The sequence below is a fragment of the Bos javanicus genome, chromosome 17 (genome assembly GCF_032452875.1).
Source record: "Bos javanicus breed banteng chromosome 17, ARS-OSU_banteng_1.0, whole genome shotgun sequence".
Classification (NCBI taxonomy): Eukaryota; Metazoa; Chordata; class Mammalia; order Artiodactyla; family Bovidae; genus Bos; species Bos javanicus.
The window spans coordinates 53,123,679-53,149,810 of record NC_083884.1 but is presented as its reverse complement, the minus strand read 5'-3'; the positions used below and the strand labels follow the sequence as shown (position 1 = coordinate 53,149,810).

General features: G+C 56.0%; 4 protein-coding genes across 29 annotated transcripts in view; 2 read left to right on the top strand and 2 right to left on the bottom strand.

Annotated features, from left to right (window-relative positions):
- The window catches only part of ABCB9 (ATP binding cassette subfamily B member 9), a 41,901-nt gene extending 32,812 nt beyond the window's left edge, over positions 1 to 9,089 (bottom strand). The window contains exon 1 of the mRNA XM_061384660.1: positions 9,030 to 9,089. The gene's annotated coding sequence lies outside the window, so the exon portion shown is untranslated. The remainder of the gene's footprint in view (positions 1 to 9,029) is intronic.
- A 468-nt stretch (positions 9,090 to 9,557) lies between these two features.
- OGFOD2 (2-oxoglutarate and iron dependent oxygenase domain containing 2) lies at positions 9,558 to 13,661 on the top strand. Of its 3 annotated transcripts, XM_061384662.1 has the most exons (7): positions 9,558 to 9,787; positions 10,214 to 10,270; positions 10,945 to 11,058; positions 11,149 to 11,248; positions 11,931 to 12,058; positions 12,312 to 12,569; positions 12,643 to 13,661. In XM_061384662.1, exons 1-7 carry the CDS (start codon positions 9,656 to 9,658, stop codon positions 12,904 to 12,906), a joined length of 1,053 nt encoding a protein of 350 aa, XP_061240646.1. In that variant the 5' UTR covers positions 9,558 to 9,655; the 3' UTR covers positions 12,907 to 13,661. The 3 variants fall into 3 exon arrangements, with proteins under 3 accessions (XP_061240646.1, XP_061240647.1, XP_061240648.1); XM_061384663.1 differs by lacking the exon at positions 10,214 to 10,270; XM_061384664.1 differs by lacking the exon at positions 9,558 to 9,787 and having other exon boundaries at positions 9,794 to 10,270; positions 10,438 to 11,058.
- Positions 13,662 to 13,760: 99 nt separating this feature from the next.
- On the top strand, positions 13,761 to 16,793 carry ARL6IP4 (ADP ribosylation factor like GTPase 6 interacting protein 4). Of its 3 annotated transcripts, none has more exons than XM_061384667.1 (6): positions 13,761 to 14,499; positions 14,866 to 15,039; positions 15,464 to 15,748; positions 15,832 to 15,949; positions 16,352 to 16,421; positions 16,500 to 16,793. In XM_061384667.1, the coding sequence occupies exons 2-6, from the start codon at positions 14,877 to 14,879 to the stop codon at positions 16,554 to 16,556; spliced, it is 693 nt and encodes a 230-aa protein (XP_061240651.1). In that variant the 5' UTR covers positions 13,761 to 14,499; positions 14,866 to 14,876; the 3' UTR covers positions 16,557 to 16,793. The 3 variants fall into 3 exon arrangements, with proteins under 3 accessions (XP_061240651.1, XP_061240649.1, XP_061240650.1); XM_061384665.1 differs by having other exon boundaries at positions 15,440 to 15,748; XM_061384666.1 differs by lacking the exon at positions 16,352 to 16,421 and having other exon boundaries at positions 15,440 to 15,748.
- Positions 16,794 to 17,350: 557 nt separating this feature from the next.
- The window catches only part of PITPNM2 (phosphatidylinositol transfer protein membrane associated 2), a 159,827-nt gene continuing 151,045 nt past the window's right edge, over positions 17,351 to 26,132 (bottom strand). For 18 of the 22 annotated variants that reach the window (XM_061384631.1, XM_061384638.1, XM_061384629.1 and 15 more), the window contains 11 exons: positions 25,922 to 26,071; positions 24,695 to 24,859; positions 23,878 to 24,009; positions 22,839 to 22,987; positions 22,393 to 22,509; positions 21,935 to 22,051; positions 21,663 to 21,811; positions 21,421 to 21,570; positions 20,849 to 21,032; positions 20,639 to 20,767; positions 17,351 to 20,365 (listed from right to left, as the gene is read on the bottom strand). In XM_061384631.1, coding sequence (XP_061240615.1) covers positions 20,039 to 20,365; positions 20,639 to 20,767; positions 20,849 to 21,032; positions 21,421 to 21,570; positions 21,663 to 21,811; positions 21,935 to 22,051; positions 22,393 to 22,509; positions 22,839 to 22,987; positions 23,878 to 24,009; positions 24,695 to 24,859; positions 25,922 to 26,071 — 1,769 coding nt within the window. In that variant the 3' untranslated portion in view covers positions 17,351 to 20,038. Of the gene's footprint in view, positions 20,366 to 20,638; positions 20,768 to 20,848; positions 21,033 to 21,420; positions 21,571 to 21,662; positions 21,812 to 21,934; positions 22,052 to 22,392; positions 22,510 to 22,838; positions 22,988 to 23,877; positions 24,010 to 24,694; positions 24,860 to 25,921; positions 26,072 to 26,132 lie in introns of those variants that run through there. The other 4 variants (XM_061384642.1, XM_061384643.1, XM_061384645.1 and 1 more) reach the window with 4 other exon arrangements.

Below are 26,132 nucleotides of genomic sequence, written 5' to 3'. Positions count from 1 at the left end.
TTCTTGTCTGGAGAATCCCATGGACAGGGGAGCCTGGTGAGATTCAATCCAAGGGGTTGCAAGGAATCAGATATGACTGAAGCGATTTAGCACTCATGCACACAAGGGAGACAAGCCAATCTGAAAAGACTAAATACTGGATGATTTCAACTATAGCATATCCTGGAAAAGATAAACTATGGAGGAACTTCCCTAGCAGTCTAGTTACAGTTCCGCACTTCCACTGTAGGGGGCACGGGTTTGATCCCTGGTGGGGAACTGCGATCCTGCATGCCTTGTGGTGAAGCCAAAAAAACCCAAAACAAAACCTATGGAGACAGTAAAAGGATCAGTGTTTGCCAGGGGTCAAGAGAGGATGGCGAAGACTTCCCTGGTGGCATAGTAGATTAGAATCTGCCTGCCAGTGCAGGGGACACGGCTTGGATCCCTGGTCCAGGAAGATTCCCCATGCTGCGAGAACAACTAAACAAGTGCACCACCACTACTGAGGCTTTCGCGCTTGCTCTAGGACCTCTGTGCTGCCACCACTGAAGCCCGAGAGCCTGTGCTCTACAACAGGAGAGGCTGCCGCCATGAGAAGCCTGCTGCAACACAGAGTAGCCCCTGCTCGCCACAACTAGAAAAAGCCCAAACAGCAACAAAGACCTCAGTTCAGTTCAGTCGCTCAGTTGTGGCCAACTCTGGGCGACCCCATGAATCGCAGCACACCAGGCCTCCCTGTCCATCACCAACTCCTGGAATTCACTCAGACTCACGTCCATCGAGTCAGTGATGCCATCCATCCATCTCATCCTCTGTCATCCCCTTCTCCTCCTGTCCCCAATCCTTCCCAGCATCAGGGTCTTTTCCAATGAGTCAACTCTTCGCATGAGGTGGCCAAAGTACTGGAGTTTCAGCTTTAGCATCATTCCTTCCAAAGAAATCCCAGGGCTGATCTCCTTCAGAATGGCCTGGTTGGATCTCCTTGCAGTCCAAGGGACTCTCATGAGTCTTCTCCAACACCACATTTCAAAAGCATCAATACTTTGGCACTCAGCCTTCTTCACAGTCTAACTCTCACATCCATACATGACCCCTGGAAAAACCATAGCCTTGACTAGACGGACCTTTGTTGGCAAAGTAATGTCTCTGCTTTTCAATATGCTACCTAGGTTGGTCATAACTTTCCTTCCAAGGAGTAAGCGTCTTTTAATTTCATGGCTGCAATCACCATCTGCAGTGATTTTGGAGCCCAGAAAAATAAAGTCTGATGCTGTTTCCACTGTTTCTCCATCTATTTCCCATGAAGTGATGGGACCAGATGCCATGATCTTCGTTTTCTGAATGTTGAGCTTTAAGCCAACTTTTTCACTCTCCTCTTTCACTTTCATCAAGAGGCTTTTTAGTTCCTCTTCACTTTCTGCCATAAGGGTGGTGTTATCTGCATATCTGAGGTGATTGATATTTCTCCCGGAAATCTTGATTCCGGCTGTGCTTCTTCCAGCCCAGCGTTTCTCATGATGTACTCTGCATAGAAGTTAAATAAGCAGGGTGACAATATACAGCCTTGACATACTCCTTTTCCTATTTGGAACCAGTCTGTTGTTCCATGTCCAGTTCTAACTGTTGCTTCCTGACCTGCATACAGATTTCTCAACAGGCAGGTCAGGTGGTCTGGTATTCCCATCTCTTTCAGAATTTTCCACAGTTTATTGTGATCCCCACAGTCAAAGGCTTTGGCTTAGTCAATAAAGCAGAAATAGATGTTTTTCTGGAACTCTCTTGCTTTTTCGATGATCCAGCGGATGTTGGCAATTTGATCTCTGGTTCCTCTGCCTTTTCTAAAACCAGCTTGAACATCAGGAAGTTCATGGTTCACGTATTTCTGAAGCCTGGCTTGGAGAATTTTGAGCATTACTTTACTAGCATGTGAGATGAGTGCAATTGTGCGGTAGTTTGAGCATTCTTTGGCATTGCCTTTCTTTGGGATTGGAATGAAAACTGACCTTTTCCAGTTCTGTGGCCACTGCTGAGTTTTCCAAATTTGCTGGCATATTGAGTGCAGCACTTTCACAGCATCATCTTTCAGGATTTGAAATAGCTCCACTGGAATTCCATCACCTCCACTAGCTTTGTTCGTAGTGATGCTTTCTAAGGCCCACTTGATTTCGCATTCCAGGATGTCTGGCTCTAGGTCAGTGATCACACCATCGTGATTATCTGGGTTGTGAAGATCTTTTTGTACAGTTCTTCTGTGTATTCTTGCCACCTCTTCTTAATATCTTCTGCTTCTGTTAGGTCCATACCATTTCTGTCCTTTATCGAGCCCATCTTTGCATGAAATGTTCCCTTGGTATCTCTAATTTTCTTGAAGAGATCTCTAGTCTTTCCCATTCTGTTGTTTTCCTCTAATTTCTTTGCAATGATCGCTGAGGAAGGCTTTCTTATCTCTTCTTGCTATTCTTAGGACCTCTGCATTCAGATGCTTATATCAAACCCCACGTCCAAGGAGCAGTGGCTGGGCAGGCGCAGGAGGGCCTAGAGGAGCTATTGAAGGCCAGGAAGGGCGGTGGTGAGGAAATACCCCTCGTCCAAGGTAAGGAGCAGTGGCTGCGCTTTGCTGGAGCAGCTGTGAAGAACTACCCCACGCCCAAGGTAAGAGAAACCCAAGTAAGATGGTAGGTGTTGCAAGAGGGCATCAGAAGGCAGACACACTGAAACCATACTCACAGGAAACTAGTCAATCTAATCACACTAGGACCACAGCCTTGTCTAACTCAGTGAAACTAAGCCATGCCTGTGGGCAACCCAAGATGGGTGGGTCATGGTGGAGAGATCTGACAGAATGTGGTCCACTGGAGAAGAGAATGGCAAACCACTTCAGTATTCTTGCCTTGAGAACCCCATGAACAGTATGAAAAGGCAAAATGATAGGATACTGAAAGAGGAACTCCCCAGGTCAGTAGGTGCCCAATATGCTACTGGAGATCAGTGGAGAAATAACTCCAGAAAGAATGAGGGGATGGAGCCAAAGCAAAAAGAATACCCAGCTGTGGATGTGACTGGTGATAGAAGCAAGGTCCGATGCTGTAAAGAGCAATATTGCATAGGAACCTGGAATGTCAGGTCCATGAATCAAGGCAAATTGGAAGTGATCAAACAAGAGATGGCAAGAGTGAATGTCAACATTCTAGGAATCAGCGAACTCAAATGGACTGGAATGGGTGAATTTAACTCAGGTGACCATTATATCTACTACTGCGGACAGGAATCCCTCAGAAGAAATGGAGTAGCCATCATGGTCAACAAAAGAGTCTGTAATGCAGTACTTGGATGCAATCTCAAAAACGACAGAATGATCTCTGTTCGTTTCCAAGGCAAACCATTCAATATCACAGTAATCCAAGTCTATGCCCCAACCAGCAATGCTGAAGAAGCTGAAGTTGAACGGTTCTATGAAGACCTACAAGACCTTTTAGAACTAACACCCAAAAAAGATGTCCTTTTCATTATAGGGGACTGGAATGCAAAAGTAGGAAGTCAAGAAACACCTGGAGGAACAGGCAAATTTGGCCTTGGAATACGGAATGAAGCAGGCAAAGACTAATAGAGTTTTGCCAAGAAAATGCACTGGTCATAGCAAACACCCTCTTCCAACAACACAAGAGAAGACTCTACACATGGACATCACCAGATGGTCAACACCAAAATCAGATTGATTATGTTCTTTGCAGCCAAAGATGGAGAAGCTCTATACAGTCAACAAAAACAAGACCGGGAGCTGACTGTGGCTCAGATCATGAACTCCTTATTACCAAATTCAGACTTAAATTGAAGAAAGTAGGGAAAACCACTAGACCATTCAGGTATGACCTAAATCAAATCCCTTATGATTATACAGTAGAAGTGAGAAATAGATTTAAGGGACTAGATCTGATAGATAGAGTGCCTGATGAACTATGGAATGAGGTTTGTGACATTGTACAGGAGACAGGGATCAAGACCATCCCCATAGAAAAGAAATGCAAAAAAGCAAAATGGCTGTCTGGGGAGGCCTTACAAATAGCTGTGAAAAGAAGGGAAGCGAAAAGCAAAGGAGAAAAGGAAAGAAATAAACAAAGACCTAGTGCAGCCAAAAAAAATAAATTAAAAATTTAAAATAATAGTAATTTAAAAAAAGAAAGGAAGAGGGGATGAATGAATGGGCAGAGCATAGCGGATTTTTAGGGCATTGAAACTATTCCATATGACACCATAATAGTAGATATGTGACCATATACATTGTCAAAAACCATAGAATATGCAACTCCAAGAGTGAACTCTAATGTAAATGAAGTACTTTGGGTGGTAATGACATGCCAATGTGACAATCGATTGTAACAAATCTACCACCCGGTGTGGGATGTTGATGGTCAGGGGAGGCTCTGTGTGGGAGGCAGCAGGGAACACATGATAAATCTCTATACTTTCCACTCTATTTTGCTGTGAACCTAAAACTGCTCTGAAGAAATAAAGTGTATTAAAAAATGGTTAAGAAGCCAATTTTACATTATGTATATTTTAACCACAGTAAAAACTGTTCATTATAGCTTCATCCGTGACATCCTCAAACTGGAAACCATGCAAATGCCCATCAGCTGTAGGAGATATAATGAATGGTGGAGGAGGGCACCTGGTGGAATATTATGCAGCCACAAAAAAACATAAGCCGCTGCTACATACAACACTGATGAATCTCAAGATCATAATGTTGGGGGTGGGGGAGAGATAAATTAGGAGTTTGGGATTAGCAGATATAAACTACTATATAAAAAACAGATCAACAAGATCCTATTGTATAGCACAGGGAACTGAATTCAACATCCTATAATAAACTATAGTGGGAAAGAATTATGAAAAAGAATATGCATATATTTATAACTGAATCACTTTTCTGTACATCGGAAGCAAGCTAACACAAAACTGTAAATAAACTACACTTAAAATAATGCCAAGCGAAAGAAGCGGTATACAAAACAGCACATACTACATTATTTTATCTGTATTGAATTCAAGAACAGGCAAAACTGATCTTTGCTCTTAGAAGTCAGAGTAGTGACTACCATTGGGATGGCCAGTCATTGATGGGGGACATGTGGTGATGGGGGGGCTGGGATGTTCTGTTTTTGGATCTGGGTGCTGGTTATGTGGGTGTGTCTAGTTTATGAAAATTCACCAAACTGGACACTTATGATTTGTGTCCTTTTGTACATGTGTGCTGTCAGTTCAAGTGAATATGTATAGACATATATACATGCATACAACATACATATATACACATACATACATGCACACACACATCACTCTGGAATCCAAAGGATGGGTGTTCTCCGTTTTTCGACCGTGCTGCAAGGCTTGTGGCATTTTAGTTCCCCGACCAGGGATTGAACCCTGTGAGAGTGCAGAGTCCCAACCACTAGACCACCAGAGAATTCCCCAGTTGGATGTTCCAATTCTGCTTCTGCATCCACTAGGTTTATGTCCCTGCTGCTGCTGCTGCTAAGTCGCTTCAGTCGTGTCCGACTCTGTGCGACCCCATAGACCGCAGCCCACCAGGCTCCTCCATCCCTGGGATTCTCCAGGCAAGAACACTGGAGTGGGTTGCCATTTCCTTCTCCAATGCAGGAAAGTGGAAAGTGAAAGTGAAGTCGCTCAGTCATGTCCGACTCTTCGTGACCCCATGGACTGCAGCCTACCAGGCTCCTCCATCCATGGGATTTTCCAGGCAAGAGTACTGGAGTGGGGTGCCATTGCCTTCTCCGAGCCTCTGTTTACTCATCTGTAAAATGAGGATAGGGGCTTCCCTGGTGGGTCAGTGGTAAAGAATCCACCTGCCAATGCAGGAGACATGGGCTCAATCTCTGGGTCAGGAAGATCCCCTGCAGAAGGAAATAGTAACTCACTCCAGTGTTCTTGCCTGGAAATCCCAAGGACAGAGGAGTCTGGCGGGTTATAGTTCACGGGGTCGCAAAAGAGTTGGACATGACTGAGCGACTAAACAACAACAAAATTAAGTATAATAATATCTCACAAGGTCAACAGAAGTCCAAGTGAGTGCTGGCTGTGAGCATAGTGATTCGGTGCTTACTGTTATTATTCTGGCTGTGGTTCCCTCTGGTGACGGAGCCCAGGTTGGGGCAGAGGTGGGGCACGGGGAGGGCCAGTCTCAACTGAGAAGCAGAACACACTCATCTTGCAAAAACAGCCAAAAAAGGAGCACCCTAACAAGTGAGCTAGCCAGGGTTGGGGGGCTGTACATGCAGGCCTGTGTGGTGGCTGCCTGGGCAGCTGGTCTGCCCTGGGCCTGGGGAGGCGGGAGGGGGACAGTAAGGTGCTAAGAAGGGGAATGAATGAAGACCTGGGGAAATAGATCCTCTCCTGGAGAGCAGGGCCCTTCACTATCGCTGGGCAATCAAGATGGCTATAAAACTTTAATCACCTGCTCAGGCCCCACAGCTCTGGGCTGGGGAGTGGGGTCCTTGAGGGGCAAGCAGGTCCCTGACAGTCATTCTGCTCCCTGGGGAAGCCTGGTAGCTTCGGGAGTCCCAGGTCTGGGCCCCAGAATGTCTGAGGTGCAAAGACCTGGTTTTCATGCCCAAGAAGGAACCCAGCAGGGTCAGACTTGGGTTCCTTCCAGACTGCCCCACATATGAGCTGTGTGACCTCGCATGGGTCACTTAACCTCTCTGAGCCTCATTTTCCACATCTGTCAGATGGCGATAGCTCCTACCTCAAGTTCCTACCTTGTTGTGAGGACTAAACAGCTTCCCTTTGTACACAGAATAAAATCCAAAATGGTACCAGTGGCCCAAAGATTTGGTCCCAAATACAACCCTGGCCCTCTTCTCTATGACTCACCCTCTTGTAGGCTTTTTGCTGTCCTTCTAGCACTCCAAGCTCAGCCCACTGCAGGGCCTTTGGGTTTACTGGGTTTATTAATACAAGTGTGCGATTGTGACTGTAATGTGGAATGTTGCATGCATATAAAGGAGGGAGTGTTGGTGATATGTGTGAGGGTGTGTACACATGTGTGATTTTGTGTGAATGTGTGTTAGCATGTAAGGCTGTGTTTGAGTGTGTGCAAGAGTGTGTGTCACTGTGGATGTGAGTGTGACTGTGTGAACCTGTGTGTACACAAGAGGAAAGGAAAGCAGAGTCATCAAGAAAATGCCAACAAAGGATTTCCCTGGCAGTCCCGGTGTTGGGTCTCCACGCTTCCACTGCAGGAAGTGTGGGCTCGATCCCTGGTCAGGAACTGAGATCCCACAAGCTACATGGTGTGGACAAAATATTCATACTGTGGTGAACAGGGAACTCAAAGGGAAGACTGTTGGGTTCAATCCCCATATGTATATGTCCCTTACTCGGGAGTGACATGGGGCAGGTCACTGCACCTCTCTGGACCTCAGTTTCCCCATGTGTGCATGTGTGTTTAGTTGCTCAGTCCTGTTTGACTCTCTGTGACCCCACCAGGCTCCTCTGTTCATGGGATTCTCCAGGCAAGAATACTGGGGTGGCCAGCCATTCCCTTCTCCAGGGCATATTCCTGACCCAGGGATCGAACCTGGGTCTCCTGAATTGCAGGTGGATTCTTCACTATGTGAGCCACCAGGGAAGCCCCTTGCCCCTCTGTAACATGGTGATATAACAGTACCCAGCTCGAAGGTTTGCTGTAGGGATGAAAGGAGTTAAGGTGACTGGTAGTAGACGTGTTAGTTCAGGTCCAGTCGAGGTGGGACTCAGCCAACAGTTGTCATCCATAGTCACTGTTTATCTGGGGGGTATTAAAGCCCCAGAGTCTTCCTCCCCACCTCCACCCCAGCTTCATGCTGAACCATGCAGGGAACTCTAGTGCAGGAAGAAGTTCTACAGGTCAAGACTTCCTCCCCAGGTGTGCACCTTCGTTCTGCCAGCTTGGCAACATGACTGCCAGCCCAGCTTCTTCTCAGGGCTTTGCAGATTGGGACTTTGGGGGTGCATGGTGGATCATAATGGGGTTCCCAAGACAGAGTTATCATGCAAAATTCCGTGCTGGATGAAGCACAAGCTAGAATCAAGACTGCCAGGAGAAATATCAATAACCTCAGATATGCAGATGACACCACCCTTATAGCAGAAAGTGAAGAACTAAAAAGCCTCTTGATGAAAGATGAGAGTGAAAATCTTGGCTTAAAACTCAGCTTTCAGAAAACTAAGATCATGGCATCTAGTCCCATCACTTCATGGCAAATAGATGGGGAAACAATGGCAACAGTGAGAGAGTTTATTTTTGGGGGGCTCCAAAATCACTGCAGATGGTGAGGATAGCCATGAAATTAGAAGACGCTTGCTCCTTGGAAGAAAAGCTATGACCAACCTAGACAGCACATTAAAAAGCAGAGACATTACTTTGCCAACAAAGGTCCATCTAGTTAAAGCTATGGTTTTTCCAGTAGTCACATATGGATGTGAGAATTGGACTATAAAGAAAGCTGAGCACCTTAGAATTGATGCTTTTGAACTGTGGTGTTGGAGTAGACTCTTGAGAGTCCCTTGGACAGCAAGGAGATCAAACCAGTCAATCCTAAAGGAAATCAGTCCTGAAGGACTGATGCTGAAGCTGAACCTCCAATACTTGGGCCACCTGATGCGAGGAACTGACTCACTGGAAAAGACCTTGATGCTGGGAAAGATTGAAGGCGGGAGGAGAAGGGGAGGACAGAGGATGAGATGGTTGGATGGCATCACTGACTGGATGGACATGAGTTTGAACAAGCTCCAGGAGTTGGTGATGGACAGGGAAACCTGGCGTGCTGCAGTCCATGGGGTCGCAAAGAGTCAGACAGGACTGAGCGACTGAACTGGAGTAAACTGAAGAGAGTTGCGTGTACTGTGATTGGGTCTCCGCGATGCTGCGGGGCACGCTCTATCAAACAGAAACATACTCATCTCACACTTGGCTGTGCAGAACTTGAACCTGGTTGTGCGGGGTGTGGCCACGACGGACCACACCCTATTTCCCCCCCTCACACCTGAATCCTTGACGAGAGCCACCGGAAGTCTCGCCGGACGGAGCCCTCTCGTGGAGACACTCTCTGGGGCAACCCGCTGCGAATCCTAAGAGATAGGGGCGTAGGCATCGGGAGCGCCGGACAGGGACCGGGATGAATGCTAAACGCAAGCTCAGACGCACAAAACTGGAGCTCAATTGGAACAAAATCGGACCCCAAGGCTCCAACTGTCCTCGTGACTTCAGCTGGTCCGCTAAAAGCTCCTAGCAGAAAAAGGAGGCAGCGCGTTTAAGCCGAAGGTCTTGGAATTCCGAGTTCCTACTTCTCCAAGTCCTGTGAGGGTGTGACTCAAGTTCACCTATCTGTAAAGAGGGATGATTAATCCCCGCCTCGCAGATGGAGAAACTGTGAAGCAGCGGCCCATCAGGCTGGCGTGCTCTTAGCCGACGCTGCCAGTCTCATTCCTGCCTGGGAGTATCTTTCTGCACCGCAGACCGTTTTCTGGGGCGGAGTCTTCGTTCTTTTCTGAATTTGGGAATTTAGAACGGACCCTTGGCCGCTGGTTCCAAACCGCGCCCCTGCCCGGCTGGGGGCGTACCCGGAAGTGTCCCTACGGTAGCCGGTGGGGCAATGCAACACTTCTTACCATGGGGACCGCAGCGGCTCCCCGGCGCTTCTGCCGCTGCGCTTGCTTTTGCTCAGAGAACTTGTACGTGGCGCGCTACGGGCTGCACGTGCGCTTCCGGAGCGAACAGCAGCTGCGCCAGGACTACGAGCCCGTGAGTGGCCTCTATTGGCTCTGCGGGAAAACGAGCGGGGAGCGGTGGTGGAGGCGGGATCTCAGTCCCCGGGGTCGTTTACTTTGCCTTTGGCGCACTCAGATCGGACGAGAAGATTGACTTAACCTCTAGCTGCCTCCCGTATTTTCCACCTCAGATGGCGATCATGGTATCGCTTTAGTGCGACTGTCGTTAGGAATCAATGAATGAACTACATGTAAAGTGCTCAGGGCAGGGCCTGGCTGAGTACTCTCTGTTATTAACAAGAGCCGCTGCTGTGTGCTTAACGTGCTTATCACATTTCATTTTTTCGATGATCCTGTGATCGGATCATCTTCATTTCAAGGTGGAGAAGCTGAGGCTCAGAGACCTTAAGAGACTTGCCCCAGGTCACACTATCACACTTACTGGTTTTTCTGCTCTCAGATCCTGCGCAGCCGAGGCTGTGTCAGCCCTAAAGACTTCCAGCAGCTGTTGGGAGAGGTAACACTCCCCACCCTTCACCGCCCCCTCTGCACCCAGCCCGGCCCTTTCTATTTAGATTTGTGTCAGCAGCTTGAGGGGTCTCCCGGCCTCAGGTGTGCCATTGTCAGATCCCAGAAGGGCTCCTTTGACCTCCCCTTACTTCCTCCTGTCCCCACTTACCACAGCACTTGGGTGCCGGCACCTGGAAAAGAGAAAGCAGGGAAAACGCCAAGTTGTCTGTTTTGTGCCCTTTTGAGATGAGAAACTTGCACTCAAGGGGAGGAGTCACCTACTCAAGGTTTCACACCAGGTGCCACCTGGCTCCTGATTCTTCATTCTCCCCCCGACACCACTTCTGCCACTGCTGCTTGTCTCCCATGGCGGGGTGGTGTTAAGTGTCGAGAAGCTTCATAAGACAGCCATCTGCAGCCTCTGGAACACAAGACTTAACCAGGACTCTGTTTCCCCTCCTTGGTTGGGCCCAGCTGGTGAAGGTGCAGCGATGGGTCTCAATCCAGCCAAGCTGGTGCAGCCCTCAGTGGGATGGGCCCCCTTCTGGAAGGAATCCCCGTCAGCTAACAGTTTAACACCTGCCATTTACCCTGGCAGAGTCAGGAACATAGGAAGACTGGGCTTCCCCTTGGGAGGGATGGGAGGCCCCATTCTGGTAACCAGGCCCTGTGTCACCCCAGCTGGAGCAGGAGGTAGAGCGGCGGCGGCGGCTGGGGCCGGAGTCGGCTGCCAGGAAAGCCCTCATTGCCAGCTCCTACCGCCCAGCACGGCCAGAGGTCTACAACTTGCTGCAGGTACCTGGCAGGGGGCAGGTTACTGGAAGGAGGTGGAGGCATCCGGGCCTGGGGGCTGTCTGCCCCATGGCTGGTGTGTTCTGCCCCTAGGAGGCCGCTTTGGCCCCTGAATTTCTGGCTGCAGCTGAATACAGCGCATCTTCAGGCGCAGACCTTAAGGGCCTTCTCCAGCGGCTGGAGACAGTGTCAGGTGAGGTCTTGGCCTGCCACTTGGCAGGACTGGGGGTGGCAGACTGGGGTCCCTTCACCCACCATATCTGCCTCTAAAAGTCAACCCAGCAGGAGTGAGAAGAGGGGTAGGATGGAACTATCAGGAGGAGGGCATCGTATTCACTCACTTGCACACGCATCCACCACAGTGATCAGTAATTCAGTGCTGTGCACCAGGCACGAGCCAGCCGGCATCCTCAAACTGGGGTGACTAAAGATGTTAATGAGGGGATGGTTGAGACAAGTGTGGGCTCAGGGGTCAGCAAGGGATGGTGAGAGACCTGCCCCAGGGTTAGCAGTGGCGGTGGGAATGGGGAACAGTTCCCATCCTGAGACCTGAAGGAGGGGGCAAGAGTGAAGTCTCCCGAACCTGCCAGGACCTGGAGCTGGGGGGTAGGGGTGACCAGCCAGGAGGCACATCTGAATTTGGGGGTCAGACCTCAGGGCAGGGTGAGGATCTAGGGATGAGTGGTGGGGGGGGGTCCAAGAATAGGGCACCCTTGCCACACACATTATGTCATTTGACCATCACAAGAGCCCATTTAATCATCACAAGGTGAGTACTCACGTCATCCCCATTCTACAGATGAGGAGACTGAGGCTGGGGGAAGTGAAAAGGTTAGCTCCTGGCTAACCAAACTTCCCTCCCTCTCCCTCTGCAGAGGAGAAGCGAATTTACCGGCTGCCAGTGTTCACAGCGCCCTTCTGCCAGGCCCTGCTGGAGGAGCTGGAGCACTTCGAGCAGTCAGACATGCCCAAGGGAAGACCCAACACCATGAACAACTATGGGGTGGGTGAGGTTCCACCCGGCCGGCACAAGGAGGCAGGGACGTCTGTCTGGGGAGACGTGTTCCCAGCACAGACCTCCTCTGAGCCTTGGTCTCACCATCTGTAAGATGAAATCAGGCAGTATTATTATGAAGCTAAGCAGGTTGATGATGTCTGCATAGCACTCAGCACTGTCCTTAGTGAGGGACTCCCCCAGGGACTCAGGGACAGGCCCTACCAGCTTCCCTGCTAATTCTGGGCTCCCCCACCCACAGGTGTTGCTACATGAGCTAGGCCTGGATGAACCACTGGTAACACCACTGCGGGAGCGCTTCCTCCAGCCGCTGATGGCCCTGCTATATCCAGACTGTGGCGGGGGCTGGCTGGACAGCCACCGGGCCTTTGTGGTCAAATACGCGCCTGGCCAGGACCTCGAGCTGGGCTGCCACTACGATAACGCCGAGCTCACCCTCAATGTATCCCTGGGCAAGGCCTTCACAGGGGGTGCCCTCTACTTCGGGGATCTCTTCCAGGTTAGTGTGTTTAACCCGTGGGGCTGGGCCGGAGCCACCGTGAGTACCCAGGCCTGAGCCCCACTGTCCACAGGTGCCTTCAACCCTGGCCAAGCCCTTGGAGGTGGAGCACGTGGTGGGCCAGGGCCTCCTGCACCGGGGGGGCCAGCTGCATGGGGCCCGGCCCCTGGGCACTGGTGAGCGCTGGAACTTGGTCGTCTGGCTCCGGGCCTCGGCCGTGCGCAACCGCCTCTGCCCCATGTGCTGCCGCAAGCCTGACCTGGTGGACGACGAGGGCTTCGGTGATGGCTTCACCTGCGAGGAGCCCGCCACGGTGGATGTGTGTGCCCTAACTTGAGCTTGTTCAGGGCCAGGGTGGCAGGCAAGGACGGAAATAAACGCCCTGCAGCCCTCAGCACTTTTTGCTTCGAGAGGACACACAGGCTTCTGGGTCATTCTTGCAGCAGACAGGCTGGCTTAGGTTGGGCTTGTAGACCACAGCCTGAGACCGGAATTCCTGTGCAAGTGGTTTAAGGAGGGAGCGCTCCAGGGAGGAGCAGGACAGGGCAGGAAGGAGCTGGACCAGGATGGTTTGACACAGCATCCAGCTTCAGCCCCATCCCATGGGGCTCTCTGGAGCATGAACTGTAGCACAGTTTGCCCTCAACAGTAGTTATTGGCTATGGGGTGTTGCAGGGTATGGAGCGGGTGAGTAACTTCCCCAACATCCACCTCCAGGGCAGCGTGGCTCCCAGTGGCCAAGGGAATCTTCCAGAGCAGAGTCCAGGTGTGGGGTGTCAGCAGCAGACACCATGACTAAAGTCGAGAGCACCTGTCTTCTAAGGGGATTTGGGTGGGTCACCAACAAAGATGGAGGGTGGGTCACCTCCATCTTCTGGATGGTATGGAGGGGTTGCTGCAGAAGGATTAAAAGCAGGGACTTGGAGCCAGACTGCCTGGATTCAAATTCTGATTCAGCCACTTCCAGTTGTGACTGTGGGTAAGCCACCTGCCTCTCTCTGCCTTAGTCTTTTTTTCCTGGAAAGTACCTATGTCCTAGAGCTGTTTTGAGGATCAAATGACTTCCCATTTATAAAGCAATTTACAACAGTCCTCTGGGTTTGCTGCTGTCATTACTATCAAAGAGTTTGCAACTCGGTGGCCCCAAGACTGGATGAGGCATGCAGCTATGCTATGTTTGGGAGAGTTTTCCATGTTGAAATCTTGAGTTTGGGCTCCCCTGGCAAAGTGGGAAGATCTGGAAATACCCGGCCCCAGTCCACATTGCAGAAACCAGGGAGACCAGACTCAGCTGCCCCCACTCTCGAAGCCTGTGGTACACTCCCTCACAGGGGTCCCTCATATGTTGCTATGATCTTCCTGGTTTCTATGGACGTCTGAGTTTGTGACCTCTCTGTATTACTGAAAGCAGACATCGGAAAGACCAAGGTTCTGGAGCTCATGGCCTGCTGGTGTGGACATGTCCACAGAAAATCCACAGTCGCCTCTTCCCCTGGGCTTCACAGGGACTGGGGGTGCTGCGCGCCGACCGAATAGGATAGAGATGGGAGAGGGCACAGCTGCGGCAAAGGGCCTGTGAGCTCTGGGACTGGCACCAGGCTGGCGAGCAGGTCTCGTCCGGGAGCTCCCCCTAGAGGCGGAAGCCTGGAGCCCCAGCTCGCCTCTCGGAGGTGAGCGCGCCAGACTCGGTTTCTTGGGCTGCCCCACAGACGGAACATGGGGCTTCAGAACTAAAGGCAGCAGCGCCTCGCTTCGCGGCCGGACAGCCTCCCAGTGCACCGCCCGGGCCGGAAGTCACCCAGCCGTTGCTTCCTCACGCGAAGGCGTGGTGCAGGGTTGGCGGTCCCGCCGGATGGGCGGTTGAAGAGGGAGCGGAATAGCCCCCGGGACTTCTTTGAGGCGGCAGGCCGCGGAGGGCACGGGGTGGAGGGTAGGTGCACATGGGAAGGGAAGAGGAACGCACCTGGCAGCCGAGGAGCGCAGCCGTTCCTAAAGGCGCCTGAGCTGCGCGCGCAGCCGTGAAGCGTCCGCGCGGGGGAGGACCCTTAAAGGGGCCGCAGCGGTGGAGCCGGTAGTCCGCGGAGAACTTGGGTTACCGGGTTTGGGGGCGGGCGAGGATCATACGGTTCCTCCAACTCTCTCTCAATAACGCTGCCCCGGGTAGTGACGGGTGCCAGGCCCCAGAAGACCAGGCCGAGTCTGGTTGACTCGGCCAAAGTAGAGCCTCCCTGGGAACCCAGTCTGCGGGCCGGCCCCATGATCGATCCCGGGTTTAAGCGCGCCTTCGTGTCTGCAGCTCGCGGCGCTATGGCTCACGTCGGCTCCCGCAAGCGCTCTAGGAGTCGCAGCCGTTCCCGGGGGCGAGGGTCGGAGAAGAAAAGGAAGAAGAGCAGTAAGGACGTCCGGAGGAGCTGCTCGGCTTCGAGATCCCAAAGCCGCAAGGCCAGCAGCACCTTCTCTGGGGCTGAGGGTGAGGACCAGAGGGAATGGGAAAGGGATGAGGGAACTTCAGGGAGGACGTTGCAGGCAGTCGGGAGGGCTTCTCCAGACTGACTGGGAAAATCACAGAGCGCACTATTCAGAGGGACACAAGAGTGTCCTCGCTATCTGGAATGAAAGACGCTCAGAATCCAGGGGCTGGGCCAATCCATTGAATACGGAGTGAAGCAAGAACTTTATCATAGTTTTGGTGTAGCAGGGCCTAAGATGTGGGTGCTGGCCACCTTGCTCTTGGGCAGACAGTGACTGCGGAGTCGAGAAGGTGCCTCTCCACAGCGTGCTGAAGCCCTGCCAGGAGGTAGTCAGCCTGAGCCTGCTACAGGCCAGAGCAAGGGGACGAAGGTTTACTTCTTCCCCTCCTGGCCTTCCAGCCTCACCTTCTCCCTGCATCACAGAGAGAAGCAAGCACAAGGCCCGGAGGAGACCACGATCCAGCTCCTCCTCCTCTTCTTCCAGTTCTTCTAGCTCCTCTTCCTCTTCGTCTTCCTCCTCTTCCTCCAGCGATGGCCGGAAGAAGCGGGGGAAGCACAAAGACAAGAAGAGGAAGAAGAAGAAGAAAAGGAAGAAGAAGCTGAAGAAGAGAGGCAAGGAGAAGGCCAGAATGCAGCAGACTGAGGCTCTGCCCGGGCCCTCGCTGGACCAGTGGCACAGAGCAGCCAAGGAGGAAGAGGATGGCCCAGGTACTGTGCTGCCCGGGGTGCAGGGCAGGGAGGATCCCCTCCCTGAGGCCCTGCCACCGCCTCCCTGCCATCTTCCCTTCCAGTCCTGACGGACGAGCAGAAGTCCCGCATCCAGGCCATGAAGCCCATGACCAAGGAGGAGTGGGATGCCCGGCAGAGCGTCATCCGCAAGGTGGTGGACCCGGAGACAGGACGCACCAGGTGGGGCGCGCTGGCCCCAGACTGCACTCTCAGGAGGAGGGATGGGGGCTGCTGCTGCTCGAAACAGGCTGATGTCCAGGGGAAAAGTCCCTTGTTGATGAGCCTTCTCAGGCCGTTGCTCCCTATTGGCTGGAGTAGGCAATTGCAGGGGCTGGAAAGGCCTTGAGGGAGGGCCTTCAAAGAGCCACAGCTGGCCTGTCTGATGGCAGAGCTACCCTCTGTCCTCATCTCTGTGGAAAGGGAGGGAGGTAAGGAGGGAGGAGTGGGAGTGGCCAGCAGGGTGTGGCAGCCTGCTCAGGGTGGTGGTGGGGCCTGGGCCTGGCACCCCTCTGCCAGGTGCTTCTGGTTCTGGTGCTCTGGCCTCTCAGTTAAGAGGCTCAGCCTGCCCACCTCCATCCCCAGGCTCATTAAGGGAGACGGCGAGGTCTTAGAGGAAATCGTCACCAAGGAGCGACACAGAGAGATCAATAAGGTGGGTGTCGCCCCCTTACCCAGGCCCACCCCCAGCTCTTCTTCTGACCTGTCCCCTCCTGTGTGCTTTCTTCCCCAGCAAGCCACCCGAGGAGACGGCCTGGCCTTCCAGATGCGAGCAGGGCTCCTGCCCTGAGGCCCCTCTGGCCCCCGGCCAAGGCCTGCTACACACAGTGTTGGCATGACCTGAAGGCTGGCCTCAGGGTGGGCAGCGGGAAGCCCGCTGGGTGTTCTTTCTCCTGCAGACCAGCCTCTGGCCCAGCTTCCTCTGCAATTCAGGGAGTGGAGGTTGGGGGTCACTGGCCGAGTCAGCTCCTCCATCTCCCAAAAGAACGCACCTTCCCAGATATTAAATGTTCCCTGGTTGGAGACATCCTCTGTGTTGTTGCTTTTTGTGCTGATGGGGAGGGAAGGAGGCAACCTGACTTCAGGGCAAAAATAAGGACTCTGCAAGCTTTGGTGGGGGGCACACACCAGCCACTCTTGCGGTCCTCACCCTCAGGTCAGCCTGCCTGGACCAGAGCCCCACCCCACCCCAACTGAATCCCAAACCCTCGGCTTTTAAGCTGATTTCCTCAGGCCTGGCGGGAGGCTGCTGCCCTTGCTGTTAACTGTGCAGATAAGAGAGTCCTGCTGGCCTGGGAGGAGTCCTGGCCCAGCTCGCAGGCTGTGTCCTCTGTGTGGTGGAGGCTGACAGCACCCACCTCCGTCACTGGATTGCTGTGAGGACAGACTGAGTTCATGCCCAGGAAGGGGCTAGAAGGAAGCCCAGCAGAGATAAGGCCCACGGGGGTGTGTTGGTATTACCGTGAGCACAGCTGGCATTGTGTACTGGGAAGGACTGCCTTTACTCCCAAGGGCAGGCTGCACCCCCCAGCCAGCCCCCACCCCCAATGCTCTGGTGGTCGGCGCAGTACTGAGACCCAGAAGGAAGCCTTCCTGCTTCTTTAATCGGTGTAACAGATGACAACACAGTACACAGCACACTCAGGCCCGATGGAGCAGGGACAGCAAGGGTGGGCGGGGATACGTCAGAACACCGCTCACAGGCGGCCCAGACAGACAAGACAGACAGACAGGTTGAGACGTGAAGGCTGCGACGTGGCAGGCGGGCAGGCAGGCGGTTCAGACCGAGCTGGGAAGGGGGCATGGGGTCTCTGCGGAATCCCTCTTTAGAAATCAAAGAGAAGGCAGGTGGTGGGGTCTGGGAGTGGTGGGCTGAGGCTCAGTCCTGGGGGTGGGGGGGCTGGGACTAAGGCTTCTACTCTAACAGGCCTGGGGTGGGGTGGCAGTCAGCAAGGCCTGCCTCACCCTTTGGTTATGACTGGTCGGGCCTGAGCCCTGCAGCTCAGCACCCAATGCTGTAAACATTTTTGGTATTTTTAAAGGACTCTGTCCTCCCTCTCTTAGTTTCTGAAAAACTGGTGCTTCCTTAAGAGGATAATGTGCCAAGAGGAATCTGAAGGGAGGCAGGAAGCCGACCTGGATATAGAAGAGACGTCCACGGGGAGGGTGGGCTGCCCACCTCACCATCTATGGCTGAGGGCCGCTGGGAGAGGCCCGGACTATTGCTGTTGTCCTTGGCGTGGCTGGCGGCTGGGTAGGCAAAACGGGGAGCTCGGAGCCGTGGGGCAGTGGCCCGCTGGGAGAGGCCAAGCTCACTGCCCACCCAGCCTCCTGGGGCTGGCAGCCTCCAGGCCTTTATTGCAGGCGGGCCGAGACTCTTGTAGGTGCTCCTCCATCCGGATGGCTGCTCACCGAGGCGACAGGCGAGATGGGGTGAGGTGGGACCGACAGGAGGAGGCACTGGCCACGGGGCCCCTGGCTGGGGCTGTGATTGTCGGGCCGAGCGTTTCCCGCTGGGAGCAGGGGGTTAGATATTGCACTTTCACTGCAACAGTTACATTAAAACTTGGTCCATAAAATAATCGTCGCTTTATACATAATGCCGGAAACAACAAAAAGCTACATCTTAAATATGAATAAATCCTGAAGGTCCCATCCCTCCAGACATTTTTTCTCTGCACAAAATAAATAGCTTTCACTCTGTACAGACCCACTTTTGCAGAACATTTACATGACCCTTTGGCTGTACATATCTACACACAGGAAAATGTTAACATCCATCTGCGTGCCTCACTGTCCCAGCCCGCGAGGCCCCGAGGCCGTATCCAGGTTGGCAGCCGCTTCTCACAGAAGCAGCCTGGATGTTGGACGGCTAGCTGAGGCCTGGCAGGCTCCCCTGTCATGAAGGGGGTGGAGGAGCAGCAGAGGGGCTGCCTGGAGCCGAGGCCACAGCTGAGATCGCGGTCAGTTCTGGGGAGAGAGAGCTGATGCTCAGACCCAGTGCACAGGACAGCGTGGTCCTTACCAGGTGGGAAGTGTAGTCATGGCTGCCTGCCCTTAAGCTAACTAAGCGAGTTGTGGCTTCTTAGATTCAGCATCGAAACGGAATTGGCATTAAAAAAAAAAAAAACAAACTAAGGGTGTGCCCCACTCACCCCAGAGTAGAAATTCTGTAGAATTAACGGGGCTCGGGTGAGGCAGAGAGGCCATGCCCCGCTGCCTGGGCAGCGGACAGGGCCCTGGGACCCAGAACCAGGCTGGACTCCGTCACAGTGCTGGGTGTTTTCATGTGGAGGGGCTGCGTTTGGTACAGAAAGAGTTAAGAAAAGGAAGCAGCCAAGGATTGCTCGTTTAAAAAAACCTCATAGAAATCAGACTGGAGAAGTAGAAAGGTGTAGAAACGCGGAAGGGAGGGCCGAGGCTTGGAGCCTTGGCTGATGGCAGGCGAGGAGAAGAGGCCAGGCCTGTCCAGGCCCCGTAGCCCCAGGCAAGGCTTCTCAGGAGCCACTTGGCTTCACCGACTGACCTGGCAGCCTGAGCTGTGCCCAGGGCAGAGATGGCGCCAGGCCCGCGGCTGAACTGGGCTCCAGATGGGGCAGGTGGAAGAGGCTGGGGTCTGGGGCTGCCATGGGTTCATGGGCCAGGCAGAGCGGCAGAAATTATGATATGGCCTTTCTCTCCTATTTGTACAAGGATTCTCCGCCCTGGAGCCTTCTGTGTGGTGGCAGGTCTTGGATGGGCAAACGTTGAATTTTCATGCATGTCCATGAGTCTGTAGCCATAGGAGATGGTGATGAATCTCCACTCTCAAAAATCAGTGCAAAACCAGTGAGGTCAAACAGTTGAGTAACTCGAGTCAACAAGAAGCAGGCTGTCCCCACCCCGTTGCAGCTGCTACCAAATGGGAGGGGACCTGGGGGTCAGGGCGAGCAAGTGGATGGGAGGTGCCCAGGCCTGGCATCGGAATGCGGGGACGTCAATGCAGGGCAAGCGTCCAGGAGCGCCTTCTGGCCAGTCCACGTTGGGAGTCCTGGTCCTTAGGTCTTCCCAGGGATGGTCGTCCTGCCAACTTCCACGACCAGCTGGAACCCCACAGACCCTAAAGTGTGAGGCTGGGCTGGGAGGGCTGTGTCTGGCACAGCCCGTGTCCTCTGCCGGGCCCTGGGACGAGCTTTGCCCCAGCCGACAGTACGTGCCCAGGCCAGGCCTCCTGGCAGGGCGGGCCGCCCTGGCCTAGCACCATGGAGACCACAGCGCCTCACTCCCGGTGCCCTACTTGGGGCCCGCGGCTGGGCCGGACTCTGGCCGGCCGGCCAAGGTGCGGCCCCAGCAGCCGGCCGCCATGCTCATGCTGCGCTGTCCCCGCTGCTCGCTGTCCGCCTGGCTCTGCGTCCGCTCGTGCGGTCGGGGGCCGGGGCCGCTGGGCTGGGCCGAGATGGTGCGGAGCAGGTGGTTCCGGGAGCGCAGGAAGTCGCCTTGGCCCGGCAGGCCGAAGCTGCCCTTGCGCAGCGCCATGCGGGTGGCCGCGTTGCGGGCTGGCCGCGCCCGGTGGTTGTACTTGAGCTGGGCCAGGTGGGCCGCGTAGCCGTCGGTGATGAACTGCGGGTGAGGGCAGCGGGAAGCACGGCTGTCAGGGGGCGGGGCTCCGGGTTGGCCCGGCAGTCGCCGGGCGGGGCGCCCAGGGCGGCGCGGCAGTCGAGGGGCGGGGCTCCCGGGGTTGCGGGGCAGTGGGGGCGGGGATCCCAGGGCGGCGCGGCAGTCGGGGGGCGGGGCTCCGGGGTGGCCCGGCAGTAGGGGGCGGGGCTCCCAGGGCGGCGCGGCGGGCGGGGGGCGGGGCTGCCCGCCTGCCCCGCCCACCTGAACGCCGCTCACCTGGCACTGCTGCTGCAGCTTCTTGGTGGGCCGGCCCACGATGTAGATCTGCATGGGGGACAGGCTGATGGAGCTGTAGACCGCCACGTCCTTAGTGGAGCCGTAGGCCGCGTGCACGCGCAGGTGCAGCTGTGGGCGAGACCGGTGTGGGCGCAGGCTCAGCCCTTCCGCCCCCACCCCTACCCCGCTCCCTTCCACCGGGGGACCCACCTCGGAGATGAGCAGCTTCAGGAAGTTGGCCTTGTGCCGCAGCGGGTCGTGCACCAGGCCGTCACAGAAGGACACCACGCCGTGGGGGAAGTTGTGCTGAGCCAACCACGCCACCACTCGCTGCTTCTGCATGTCAGGCCGGCCAGTCACGTAGATGATGAGGTAGCCCAGGTCCTGCCAGTGCCTGGGGGCGAGGGGCAGGCCTGGGTGTCCCACGGCCGCACTGTCCTCCCTCTGGGGCTGCCTGGTCTCCTTGCCCAGCCAGCCCCACTAGTGGGCACAGGCTTCAACAGTAACAGCCCCAGCACGGTGCTCACTGCTCGCCTCTCACAATCCCCACTTCCACCCTCTGCAGCAGGTGTAACTGGTCTTGTTAGGAAAAGCCCCGCTTCCCAGGTGAGGGAACTGAGGCATCCACAGTAAGAGATCCCAGCTGGGAAGTGGTGCTGCTGGCCCCTCCAAGCCACAGGGTCCCTGCCCCCTGTCTTGGCTCTGGCACCCAAGACCATCCTCTCTGCCCAGCCCCCAGCTACCTGCCTTCGAGCCCACCCGCTGCCCCTGGGGGCACTCACCGCACCACGTCCACGGCCCCGGCCCGCACTTTGGGGTCGCTGCCCATGATGGACACGCTGGCAGCGAAGGAGCCATCGATGCTGAAAACCACGAACTCCGTGCCCTTGGGCAGCACGGTGATGTAGCTGTCAGCAAACGTGTGGTCTCCCCTGGGAGGGGGTGGCTCGTCAGAACCCACTGGGACCCCTTCCTCCAGCCCCAGACCAGGTCGGCCCACCAACTCGTTCTTCCCAGCTCCTACCTGACCACCATCTTGATGGGGTAGACTCCCACACCTAGGCGATGGGTCTCGGGGATGGTGTAGGAGACGCGCCCACTGCTGTTGGTCACCAGCGTGTCCAGGTACAGCCACTCACCCGAGGGCGGCTGCATCATAATGTGCACGTCCACCTGGAGCCAAGCAGGCCGGTCATGGGTGGCCATGCCCCTGACCTCCCTAACCCCGACTCCCCACCGCCCAGCCAGAGGGAGGCGGGGCAGGGTGGGGCTCCCACAGGCTCCCCAGGTCTTTACCTTCTCCCCGGTCAGGGTGACCATGTCCAGGGGCCCGTACATGAACCGACCCGTCAAGACCTGTGGGCCATCCTCATTGGCGACCGCGTCATTGATCCGGTGGTTGGCTGTCACATTCTGGGGTGGGGAGGTGCAGGAGCAAGGCTGGGTCAGGGTAGGGGATGGAGGGGTGTCTGGGGTCTCCGGGCTTAGCTCAAACTTCCCAGGGGCCTGGGGGTGAGCATGGGCACAAAGTCAGATGGCCCAGGGTTCAAGTCCAGCTCGGCCACTGACCTACGTGGCCTTGGTGTGGGTCCCTGTCTGTAAATGGGGGAACAGCTCCAACCTCAGACTGTGAGGATTAAGTAAGACAGCACACATCTCTGTGACTCAGTTTCCTCATCTTTGAAATGGAGTTTTCTCAGGAGGATTCAATAGGACAATAGCCCTGGAGCCGGGGCACCCAGAGGATCCCTCACCCGAAGCTTCACGTGGGTCCTCTTGCGCTGCCACTTCTCTCTTGGCTTCGAGGGGGTGAACACTGAGACCTCCTTGCCGTCCAGCTCCAAGATACTGGAGTTGTCGTGCCTCATGACCTGAGAGGGGACAGAGGGGGGTCACAGGGCAGACTCAAGCCTGGGGCTTCCTGTTCCGTGGGGAGAGGCCAGCGGCCCTAGGGGCCCAACTAACCTTGTGAGGATTTGGTGGGACAAACCCCACTACAGTCCACCCTCTGGCCCCCCAGAATTCACATCTGTCCCGTGAAGGTGTACATCCATTCACCCCATCTCCACGGCTTCCTGTGCTGGGGCCAGAAAAGTGGGGTCTCCCACCGTCCTCATTTATGAAATGGGGCCCAGTCGGCAGCAGGGTCACTCAGGGACCTGAGAGGTGTTGGTGTGTCTGTTAGGGGGACTCTGGGTACCTGTCTCAGCAGGAAGGAGACCACATCCGTTGACTCCCAGTAGCTGGCGTGGAACAGGTGGGGCAGGGCCACGGTGGGAAAGGCCGTCAGGGCGTCGGGGCAGTACAGGGCATAGTCGATCCGCTTCTGGCCCCACCACCTTGCAGCAACTGCCAGGAGGAGGGGACTGTGACTGGGCCGGGCCCCCTAGGGTGACCTGGCCCCTCAGACCCAGCTCTGCCCAGAGGCAAAACCCTCCTCTGACCAGGGAGCAGGACCACCACCAAAGCGAGGCTCCTTCTCCTGGGCTCAGCGATAGGGGAGCAGGCGAGAAGGCACAGGAGGCCAGGACAGCAGCAAGCGGCCCAAGTGCTCCGGGGAGGGGGGTGGGGGCTGTGGCTCAGCAGGGAGGTGTGGAGTTAGAGGGGGAGGGGAAGAGCCCAGTGTGGAGGCAGGACTCCCTGGCCCTGGTCAACCCCTTGTCGACTCCCGCCCTGGGCCTCATCACTGCCCTCTCTGGGCTTCTCCTGAACTCCTTGAATGCCTGTCCCACCTCCCCAGGCCTCAAAACTGTGAAAGGCTTCCCAGAGCAGGAGTCTCAGTTCCTGGGCCTCAAGGCAGAGGCCTGATGCCCTCAGCCCCTGGCGGGCAGAGTGTGAAGTGAGGGCCTTCAGTCAGACGGAGCCTGTGTGCGTATGTGCGGGTGAATCCGGCTCCCCCTTGGGGCTGGGGGGCTGCCCCAGGTTTGCAAAGAGCCTCCCCAGTGGCTGGAGGCTGGAGGTGCACTGGTTCAGGGTCGGAGCTCTCTGCCTACAGCTTGCCTGATAGGTGACGCCGGTCCTCACCCAGCCTCCATCCAGCCCACCCCCTGCTCCCAGCCCCTAGCTAACTCCAGCGGCTTCTGCCTCCTCCCTGGAAGTCAGGGTGCTCCCAGCCCAAGCTCCAGCTCCCTGGTTAGGCGTCAGCAGGGCCCTGGGGGTGAGATGTGTCTGGAAATCAAAGCATGACCCCAATTAGAGGAGAAGCATGTGTGCGCATGGAGGCCCGTGGTGCCCGGTACCTTCACTGATGTCCAAGTCGGGGAGGCGAGGGGCCCTCTCCCGCTTGCCCAGGGTAGAGGGGGCTGGGTGGGGGAGGGCAAGTAGGGACAGGCGCCTGACGCTGGGGGTGTGGCTGAGTGGAGCTGGGGCCTCTGAGGAGCAAGAACAACAGGACAGGCTCAGCCATGCTGGGGCTACCACGCCAGCTAGCCTTAGCCTAGACCCTCTGCTCTGACAGGCGGCTGGGGAGCCAGTCATGTGGCAGGGAGGCCGGCAGGGGGTTGCTGGCCCCGGCAAGAGTGAGAGGGGATAGTCCAGACTCTGCTTCCAGCTGCTAAGAAGATGGAAGGAGCCAAGGAGGCCGGGGTGATCCACCCCCTGGGGTGGCAAAAGGGGCCATGCACAGGAGACCTCGCTTCCCTGGCTCCCCTGGGCCACCCCTCCAGCTTCTCCAGAAATGGCCCCCAACTTTCTCCCTCAAGGAACATCTGCCCCTCTGGGGCTAGGACCCCTCCTCGCAGACCCATCACCCTGCAGCTGAGACAGCACCACCGATCTCCTACCAGCTGGACTTGGCTCCCCACTCCAGGGCCACCCTTTCATATGCTCCTTCCTTCCACAGTTCTCGATGGACACTGGGGCAGGATGACTCTTCACTGTGGGGCCATCCTGAGCATCATAAGGTGTTTAGCAGGTCTCTACCCACCAGATGCCAGTGGCACCCACCCCAGTAGTCTCCAACTGTTCTCTGAGGGGGCATAATGGGCCCGGTTGACACCGGCCACAATAGGACAGAGCCCCCTGGCTCTGATGGGTGGGTAGCGCTGCTGTACTCACTCTGGGCGATGCCAGATGCCGTGTAGCTCTCGGCCATGCCAGACACCTGGCTGGCGATGCTGATCTCGCTGGCCCGGCGGAAACCTCGGGTGCTGGGGGCTGAGCCAGGTGAGGAGGGGGCCGCGTGCTCTTGGAAGACCGTGTTGTGGGCCTGGAGTGCCTCTGCTGCAGGTGGACAGGGACCAGAGACCAGGGGTAAGGAGGCCTTGCCCAGCCTGGCCCCAGGACCCCCGAGCAGGGGTGCCCAGTGTGTGCCAGGGCTGGGGCAGGCCAGAGCGGCAGCTGTGCCAGGCAAGGCCAACACCAGCTGCAGAGGAGTGGGGGGCATCTGAGCACAACTGGCAGACAGGATGGGCCCATGCGTGCCAGGGCCTGCCTTTTCAGGGTTGAGAGGGCAGGGCTGAGCTGAGGCAGAGAGAAGGGAGGGCTGGGGCAGGGCTGGACAGATGGACCAATACAGACACAGTGGGCAGGGAGGCAAGGTGGCCAGGCTCACGCCCCACCCCGGCCACCCTTCTAGTCTCTTGGTCTAGTCTAGCCTTCTTGGCCTCTGGGGCCCGGCCTGGCCTGACCCACAGCCCACGGCAGCTGGGTTTGGGGGTGCTAGCGACAGGGGCCTGGGACAGCTTCCTAGGCATGTCTTAGGCGGAGGACTGAGCAAATGAGCCAGCATCGTGCATGCCCCTCACACATGGGCCACATGAGCCAGCCCCGGATGGGCATCTAGGGACAAAGGAAGAGGGCTGAGGGCTCCAGCCAGGCTCACCTGGGCCTGGGCTGAGGGCGGGCCAGAGGACCCACCTCTAGACAGGAGCAGGAGGTGTCTGGACCTCCTCAGGGAGGGAGGGAGTGGGTAGAGAATCCAACCCTGTGCCGGGACCGAAGTCTTCTCCTTGGGGGCAGGTGGGTCCCAGAGGGCCTGAGGCCTCACCCCAACCCTTGGCTGCCCCTGCTGGTAGCCTCACAAGTGGCAGACAGAGCCCTTGGGCTGACACTGTGCTGGGTGACCCCGGGACAGCTGCTCTCCTCTGGGCTCCTTCTTTGCTTTGAGTCCCCTCCCCGCACTGCCCAGTGCCAAGACCGCTCCCAGGGACCTGTCCTGCCTGGTCTCTGCTCCTCGCCACAGTCCCCCAAACTCTGGGTGGCCAAGGAGTGGGTGGGGGGGTCCCTGAGGACCAGCGGTCAGCCAGCGAAGCAGACACCACCACGAGCAGGGGGGTTACACACACTCAGCGCAGCCCGGGCTCGGGCGGGGCCCGTCTTGCGAGGTGAGCGCGGGCACGGGGATACTGGTTTCCAGGAAGCCGTCCCCGGGAGGGAGAGGGGCCAGGGGGCCGCCCTCCAAGACCAGCTCGGGGTTTCTCTGCACGGTCTCGACTGGAGGCAGACGGGGAGAGAACAGAGGACAAGAACAGACACTCGTGTGGACGCTCCGACA